Genomic DNA, 9,366 nt, shown 5'->3' on the forward strand with positions numbered 1-9,366 from the left:
TTATTTTGTATAGGAACATCCGCCGGAAACGCCGAGACTTTTGTTTTGGAAAACAGCTATACTCCGGTCGCCATGATTCTTCCTGGCTTGACTGTCCGGAGAAAGACGGTTAAATACTTTTAAACGTTATATTTCGGGGTAAACTGCAACATTGCCTGTCTTTTCGTGTATTCGGTTGATTAACGTATGAATTAGCGACCCGCCCCGGGTATAGAATGGACAAACGGTCTGACACCGCAGGTAAGTTGCCAAGCTAACGTTAGCAAGCTAACAGTAGCTGCCGCCGAGAGCCGTGCTCACAAAATGAGGTCCAACGGAAGCCATCTGTTGCCGATAACTAGCTGTTTGCGTTTAATCGCAGGTTAGCGTGCGTGTAGCTGAGTGTTTTCGGGTATTTTGGCGATGTTAGGTGGTTGGCTAGCTAATAAGCTTCAGCAGGGGCAGCCCGGGCTGCTTAATTTCAAATTAAACCATCCCTCCCTCCGGATGTCCTGCTCGGCCGCTGCATCGTGTCACAATAGCCACGATGACACCCACTAGGAGCATTAAACAGCCCTACTTAAAGTTTGAATCTAACTCGGATGCTGTTTGCCGCTCATTCTCTTCACCACTGAACATGCACACGCAAATGTGCACACGTCCAACCTCTTTGCAGCCTGTCTGCAGCTATTAAAGCGTGCCTTAGCACTGCAGCGCCCCCTACAGTGGCTGTTGGCTCCACCAGTTCAAGCTGGTGTGCTGTCGGTTAGTTTGTGTGGAACACACACCCACGGTTTACAAAGGTTCTTATCGTGATCACTGATAGAGGGGGAGATTTACGTTGTTAATGAAGGGCAGTTAGGTGAGTTACACTGCAGTGAGGCTGAAACACAAAGTTTAACTGGTCATTAAAAAGCTCAGTGTTACAACAATAAGGCCTTAAAAGTCATTAAATAGTCTTAAATTTGTGAAGTCTTAACGACTACAAACATTTTGTCTAATTTCATTTATCAATTCAACAAGTGAAGCCTTTCTATGTAAAAGTCCATATGTCTAATGTTACAGATATTTAAAACACTCTAATACTGTCATTTTACTTCATACATACCTGTTGGCAAAATGTAAATTGACTTAACTCACTCTAATAACCATATTCCTACATGTCATTTACCTCTGCACAAAACCACAAATATAGGCCACTACTTACCTGCGATGCTTTAATAAGTAAAACATGATTTGTCGAAAAATCTGTCTTAAATTTGGTTAAAATGTGTCTTGAACGGGTCTTTGAACTGTTAGACGCTTTAGTGTAAAATCTTAAAATAATTGGTGACATTTCTTTTTAAAAAATAACACTCATACACATTCACCACGTCCAATCAAAGGACAAATAAACAAGCTTTTTTCAAGGTAAACCAAATAGAAACGTTTACGATAATATACGGTATGTTCGTCGTTTTGTGTGTGTACCACTAGAAATTTTATCAACATTTGAAGTATTTCGGGGGTGTCCAAACTTTTCTGAATGGGGTCCAGATTAGGTAATGTGAAAATAACTTAAAGCCAGCCGCCTCTTGCATCGTATTGGTTATCAAAAAAAATCCCAGTAAGTCCAAGTAGTGAAAAGACAGATAGTCTACATGCTGTTTTAAATCGGCCCACAGGCTCCCTGTCTGCAGGGTGTCTGCACATCCCTAACGAGTCTTAAAAAGTCTTCAATTCAGTTTTTAAATATAAGGCCTTATAAGTCATTAAATAGTCTTAAATTGTAAATTGTGAGGTCTTAATTGCTACAAATATTTGATCTAATCTATCTTTGTTGTTGTTGATCTCTTCTGCATGAAAGTCCACATTTCTGATATTACAAATCTTAACACCTACCACTGAAGCTAATACTGTCATTTTCATTCATACTTACACTTAGCAAAATGTAAACTAACCTAACTCACTCAATAACCATAAATATGTACCTCTCACCTTTATACTTAGCTACAGTGCTTGAATAAGAAAAATATTATTTGTCCAAATATTAGTCTTAAATTTGGACAAAAATGATCATGACAAGGTCTGAAAAAAGTGTGTGATACCTGTTGACACCCTGGGGTGGACTTTGGACATGCCCGAAATATGTAGATTGTTAAACTTTTCCACTGGACCAAAAAAGTCATGTTTGATGTTACAGTGAACATTGGGCAAGATTGCACAGACTTTGGGGCAGCAGTAGCTCAGTCTATAGGGACTTGGGTTTGGAACTGGAGGGTCGCCAATTCAAGTCCCTGTCCAGACCAAATATGGAGTGTGGACTGGTAGCTGGTGAGGTGCCAGTTAGCTTCCTGAGCATTGCCAAGGTGCCCTTGAGCAAGGCACCGAACCCCCAACTGCTCAGGGTGCCTGTCCGTGGCAGCCCCCTTGCTCCGTCATCTCTCCATTTAATACATGTACAGGTCCTGTTTGTGCGTGTGTGTTTAGGGCCTGTGTGTGTTTGACAACAGAGGGAAAAAATGATTTGCCCTCTAGGATTAATAAAGTATATTTAAAAGGAAATAGGCCTATAAGAACTTATTTATTTAAAAAATCTGTAATACAGTGACATCAAAGACCTCTAGCCATGAAACTTAGCCATCTTAACTTGAACATGCCGTTAAGTTTTATTACATTCTGACTCAATATTTGATGTTATTTTCCACACAGGTGTTGGAGGTTCCCTTTCCCTGTCCTCCCTTCGCTTGCTGACTTCCCCTCTGCAGCTGACCTACTCCTACATATGGCAGGTCATACGGCAGAGAAATGTGAAGCACTACGGGAAAGTGGAGGAGTTTGTGACCATGGTGACGCAGACTGTTCCTGACCTCATAAGCTTCAAGCAGACTGCCCAGCTCATCTTGGGGTTGAGAGCAAGGGTGAGAGTTTGTCATCTATTGTGTGTGTGTGTGTGTGTGTGTGTGTGTGTGTGTGTGTGTGTGTGTGCGTGCGTGCGTGTGTGTGTATGTGTGTGCACGCATCAAAAAACAGCAGATATCAAAAGACTGAATTTAGTCGCAATAGACCTCCATCACTGAGCCTGTGATTCGTGTGCTCTCCAGGCTTCTTAAAGGGAATTCAGTTTATAATATGTGCCCCTAAAGGTTTCTCAACATCAAAGCAGTTGTTCACATTATGTTGATGAACTCCATATGTCTCTTATTACAAACCAGACATCAAAAACAATAAGAGCATTTTAAGCATCCTTGTATCTATGTTGTTAACCTCATTCACTCTGCAGAAGTTGGGCCCTCAAAATTCTCATCTTTGATATTGTGTTTGAGAAAGAAATAAACTATTAGAGATGTCCCCACAAAGTTTTTTGCCCGTGACCCCTATCCAAGTCATTTGATATTGAGTATCTCCAGATTCCAAGTCCTAGTCTCATACTTTAGTTTTCCTAGTTGTACACTTTAAGTTGCTACTTTAAAGTTATTAAAATCAGTCCAGTGTTTGGATGTCAGTTTTGGTTAATTGTGCTTCTGATAGCCCGACACCCATTAACCGGTTAATTTTTTTAAGAAGAAAAAAGCAAAATGATGTGAAATAAACAAAGCGTTTTCTTTTAGTCTAGCCCTGCATTTCAAATACCCATTTAGAGGTGGTGAAATTTTAATGTTTTCTAATGTAAATGTCTTTTTTATTTTGTGTAGGCTTAGCTGACAGACAGATAGCCACGTTAACATGCATAGTGGCCACTGCCTACCCTCCTGGCTCCACTGGTTAACTAACACCAGCCATGCCTGCTCTGGGCTCTTCAGCAATTATCGCCTGCAAATCACACCTGAGCAGACACTGTCCCTTTATTTCTAATGCCATCTACTGTAATCCTCCAACATCATAGCTCCAGTTAAACTGCGCATGTGTCATAGCCCATTACTCCCATAGGGTCAAAGACATTATCCCAGCCTTCACTGAAGAGCCTTGACCGGATGCTGGTGGTGCATTGTGTCGTAAACTGGAGAGTAGCATTTGTAACCGCTCACAAATACTAATGGCAGTTTATCAGTTAATGGTTAACCACTGACATCCCTAATCCAACGTATGCTTGACAACTGAATGACTGCAAAAATCCCTGCATCCAAGCTGGTTCTTTTTGGGGGGTTTTCTACAAAATAAGAAACCCTCTCATCAATTTTTTTGGCCTTCTCAGTCTCTCGAGGGACATTCTATCTCCTTTAAAAAGTATCCTCCACTGTTTGTTGCATCGGTGCAGCCTTTGCCTGAGTTTTGTCGTCTGTACATATGCAGATTACATTGAAAAAACTCTTCCTGGCTTTTTGCTCATCATGCTTTTGTTGCACTGGCAGTGGAGCTGTTTGTCTGTCTTCCGAGCAGAGGCCTGGCCCCGTCCGCAGTGAAACACCATGAGGCATAAACAATAGCAAAATACAATGGAGTCTCACACTGAGCTGAATTTGAATTAGTGCACATTAGTTGTGTGAATAACATAACTTCAAGGTCTCAGACTGCGTTTTTATGTCATTTATAATGTGTGGTGTTTTGCCCCAGGCTGGGGTCAGCACCTGCTCCCACACACACAGACAGACACACGGAACATTTACTTAATTTTTATGTATGATAAGATTTGTGTTACGACTGTAATCCTGTCATGTTATGACTGTGTTTTCTCGCACTTTAGATCATTTTGGATTTGCTTCACAAAGACGGCCCACCAGATTTCAAGGCCATTCAAACTCTCATAAATAAGTTGAAGGTGTCTGCAGCTTCAGGGGTAAGAATGGAAAATTGTCCTCCTGAGAAACACACAGTTGTACCGTTTTTTAAACGGTGCTTGTGTTTATTTTGGATCCTAGACTCTAGAATCCTAAAGTGTGAAGTTAACCTGAGTTACAGTGTTTTCTGTATTATAGAAGGACTTAGAAGTGGAGAAATCTCAAACAAACTTCATGGTGCTGGTCCAGAGTCTGCTTAAAAATCCTGCTGAGAGGAAGCGCTTCTTCCAGGTATCCACATCTGTCTCAATGTGGTATTTGAGTTGTTGGGTATCTTTTAAATAGACACTTGGTGTTGATTTAGATTTGGCAACATTAAAACATTATGTTTGAGTTAAATCCAAATATCAGTGTTTGGTCTTCACACTTTCAACATTTTCCCTCTCTGCAGGAAGTGTTCCCTGTTCAGTACGGCACAAAGTTCGATACAGCGCTGCAGGCTCTGACTGCAGGTCTGGTGTGCAAGCTGGAGCAGCTTCTCCCTGTACCAAATCTCTCCCAGGTATGCGCATGCACTGTCACTGCATTTTGACATTTAATCTGGTGACCGCAGGGTGGGCTACTGATTGGAGACAGGAAGTAACTTTTTGTCGACTCCGCTTCAGTGGCAAAATGCTTGAGAAAGACACAGAGTTCCTCCCAGCTCTATGGGTTATCTCTAGTTTATCTTTACGGAACGGCCAAAGCAAAGACAGAATTTCTCTGTGGGTGATCAACAACACAACACATTACAGTACATTACATTAAAGTCTGTGTATCTCCTGACACTTAAGGCCTTATTGGAATGAAGCATCAAACCAGTAAGGTACCCCAGCAGAGGGCGGACCAAAAATGGGGACGGTATGGAACGGTTCCATTGGTACCATCCACAACTTTTCACAGTGGAAATGGAAAAATACGTACTGAGCCGAACTGAACTGTACTGCTCCGTGCAAACAGGGTTATACTGATGTATCGATTGATTGCAGTCCACATTTAACAACAGTGAAACTGTATCAAAACATCTGTTTACAAACTCTCACACAACTCGTGCAGTTTAATCCAAGTCTCATTTATTCAGTCATATGCTCAGCACTGAGAGTTTGTAAATGGATGCTTTGATATAGTTCTACTGTTGGCAAAGGCTGTTGTCAATAAATCAATATGTAGCCTTTTCCATGGAGGCATGCGAGAAAGTTTTCTTCACGAATTCAAACTAACACGACACGACTTATTAATATACAAATAGTCATTTTGTGGGTGAAGAATTCTTTTAACTCATTCAGTGTTAACATTCACTGCCTCTCTACCTCAGCTCGGTGCCATGATCTCAGCAGATCCATCTGTCCTGGAGGCTTGCGGAGGCTTCATGCCCAGCAGCGGGGACATGAAGGCTCTCCTGCTGCACCAGCAGGCCAAGGGACTCCTTGGTGTTAAAGGTATATCTTAGGATGTGTGTAAGAGCATGTGATGAAACATAGTAAGAAAATCATTTTATAAAATCATTAAATACAGTAAAAATGAATCTGACAAAGCCTTCTCCATTTGTGCAGCAACCATCTCGTCCTCAGTGGGCGACTGTGTGTTCGCCTCACTAGCCTTCCGGCCCAAACCAGCCGAACCACCACAGCCACCGCCAGAATCACCAAAGCGGTTAGAGGTCACCGTCAACGAATCAAGCCCAGCCTCACTCAGTGACGCTGAAGACTTGGGAGTGATGTCAGATGACTCTGACAGCCCAGCAGACGCTGCTACTGGACCACAGGGGAGAGGGCGATACAGTCTTAAAACAGCTGATGGCAGTGCCGACAAGGAAAAGAGTGTTGCTGCAACAGCTCAGAGGAAGAATGTGCTACAAGAGAAGAGCTGCGAGGAGGAACAGCCTGCCACAACTCAACTGAGCGAAGGGGAAAATGCAGCACCAAATAAACCAGAACCACAGCCACTTCCTTTGAAATCCATCCCTTTCCGGGTAGTTCAAATGCCGATCAAAACTGCTTCCACCATACAGAACGCAGGAACAAAAGATGGCCAAAAGCCCCAGACTCAGCGAGTCACATTGCATCAGTGGGTGTCACAGATAGCCACTAACTCGCTATCACTCCCAGCCCTGCCACCACTTCCTCCACCCAGGTTGACTGCAGGGGAATACACGAAGCCGAGTATAAGAAGAAAAAAGCAAATCAGACCTCCAGCTGACAGATTCACCTGCCCCGTGTGCGACAAGACCTTCCCTTATCAGTCCAAGCTAATGGATCATGAGCGCATTCACACAGGAGAGAAGCCGTTTGTGTGCACAGCATGCAACAAAGGCTTCAGAACACAGGCGTTCCTCAACAACCATCTGAAGACCCACAGCACCATGCGTCCTTACGCCTGCGGCCAGTGCGGGAAGTGTTTCGTCAAATTGCAGAGCTTGACGAAGCACATGCTGGCCCACAGCGGCCAAAAGCCCTTCTACTGCGACATCTGCAACAAGGGCTTCACGCAGTCCACCTACTTCAAAAGACACATGGAGTGCCACACGAGCCAGATGACATTCCCCTGCAAGCACTGCAACAAAAGCTTCCCAACAGCCTTCAAGCTGTCGAACCACGAACGCTGGCACACCAGAGACCGCCCTCACATGTGCGAGCGCTGCGGGAAGAGATTCCTTGTCCCCAGCTTGTTGAAGAGACACATGGGCTACCACATCGGCGACCGCCAGTATCTCTGCTCCCAGTGCGGGAAGACCTTCGTCTATTTGTCTGACCTGAAGAGGCACCAGCAAGACCATGTGCCCAAAGCGAAGATCCCGTGCCCCATTTGCCAAAAGAAGTTCTCCAGCAAGTACTGCCTGAGGGTTCACCTAAGGATCCACACCAGGGAGAGGCCCTACCGGTGCTCCATATGCGAAAAAACCTTCACCCAGGTCGGGAATCTGAAGGTCCACATAAGGCTACACACCAACGAGCGCCCATTCAGCTGCGACGTGTGCGGCAAGACCTACAAGTTGGCGTCACATCTGAACGTCCACAAAAGGACTCACACGTGCAAGAAGCCCTGGACGTGCGACACGTGCGGGAAAGGATTCTCAGTCCCTGGCCTTTTGAAGAAGCACGAGCAGATGCACACGAGGGAGGCTAACCCCGACTTCTCTGGTAAACGGAGACACAGGGGTAAGCACAAGAAGCACTCCCTCAAGAGGAAGTATGATGAGGAAGATGAGGGTAGCGGCGACGATTATTAATCAAGGAAACATATTTTGTATTAAATAAAGATGCTCTGATTAGCGGTGTTAGGGCTGATGCTAATCACTGATTCAATTATAGTTAGCTAATTTGGATAGCTACTGTATTACTGACCCTTTGAACCATGTCATTTTCAATTCTGTGGTGGAGATCATGTCACCATGATGGAGCATCCCAACTAACAAAGCCCACTGTTTTACTGTACATCGGTTTTTCCATATAATGAGGTGATGCGACAAAATCAGTTTAGGAAATGAGGTCACCCTAAGCGGTCACATCCTGAGAGGTGTAAGGTGTAATCAGTAGAGCAGTTTTGGTGATCATCTCATTAAAAAAAAAAAAAAAAAAAATAGAATCTACTATAGGTTTAAATTTTCCAAATATACTACCTGAATGTAGTGAACATTTAAGAAACCATGTAAACAATACAATAAAAATATTTCAGTGCATGTGATCATTTGTCTGCTATGTAATGAAATGTCGTAGTGTCCTTAGGAAACATTTTAATCTTTGTTACCGTATCTTTGTGGCAATGTAGAGATCCAAAACTACTTTTACCACACGCTTTTTTATGTAACCCTGAACTGTAAACACTGCAACTACACTGCTTTTGTTTTAGAGTGACAGTTGGCTCATTTGTGTTTATTAGGATTTCATTTTTTTTCCCAGCAGTAGATGCAGTTTTGTTGCTCCGATGGTGTTGAACTAACCTAAAATATGAGAATTTTAATTTAACTTGAGCACAATACATTATGCAGTTGTGTGCTGTAAATCTCCTCTCTCATATTACTTATAATATTGTGAGCAGCCATGTATACATGCCATTAAGCTGTTCTATAATATTCCTTTTGGTTTTTTGATGTTTTGCAGAAAAATAAATGCACATAGAAAATGGCTGTTGTCTTACTGGCTTTTTATTATGAGCCCCAGAATCACACCTAAATAAGGGTTTGGTCAGCGATAGGTTTACATAGACATTTTAAGCCGTTAAAAGTAGATGTTCATGTCGTAAACGATGCCATTTTTCGTGGTAGTTGTATTCGTTTAACTATTAATAACGTGTATTTGGCGAAACCAGTACAACATAAAATAACCCATTTCCACTGGCACGGCACGGCACGCCTTTCCCCTGCTGTGCGAGCTAAACCGTTATCAAGCTTTCAGTGTTATTACAACGTCTCTGGACTCAACCGCCGTCACCGCCCGCCCTCAACCAAGCCAGTTGCCTTCTACAGGTTAGGAACACATGACCCGCCCTCCTCTCACTCTGATTGGCTAGTACTTTTTGCCTACATTGTTTGGATTGGTTAGTTTTAGACAGAAAAGTGCGATTGGCTAAGGTTAAGGTAAGGGATAGCCAATCAGAGGCAGAGTAACGCAGAGTGAGGCGGGTCATTTCTAGCTGAAGGGGCGCCATTTTG

General features: G+C 43.2%; 1 protein-coding gene across 2 annotated transcripts; it reads left to right on the plus strand.

Moving 5' to 3' along the window:
- Positions 1-43: 43 nt before the first annotated feature.
- si:dkey-14d8.1 (zinc finger protein 629) lies at positions 44-8,394 on the plus strand. Of its 2 annotated transcripts, none has more exons than XM_049566567.1 (7): positions 44-240; positions 2,671-2,879; positions 4,643-4,735; positions 4,878-4,967; positions 5,128-5,238; positions 6,031-6,154; positions 6,269-8,394. In XM_049566567.1, exons 1-7 carry the CDS (start codon positions 216-218, stop codon positions 7,942-7,944), a joined length of 2,328 nt encoding a protein of 775 aa, XP_049422524.1. In that variant the 5' UTR covers positions 44-215; the 3' UTR covers positions 7,945-8,394. The 2 variants fall into 2 exon arrangements, with proteins under 2 accessions (XP_049422524.1, XP_049422523.1); XM_049566566.1 differs by having other exon boundaries at positions 45-240; positions 4,875-4,967.
- The last annotated feature ends 972 nt before the right edge of the window (positions 8,395-9,366 follow it).

Source organism: Epinephelus fuscoguttatus, linkage group LG22 (genome assembly GCF_011397635.1).
Source record: "Epinephelus fuscoguttatus linkage group LG22, E.fuscoguttatus.final_Chr_v1".
Lineage (NCBI taxonomy): Eukaryota > Metazoa > Chordata > Actinopteri > Perciformes > Serranidae > Epinephelus > Epinephelus fuscoguttatus.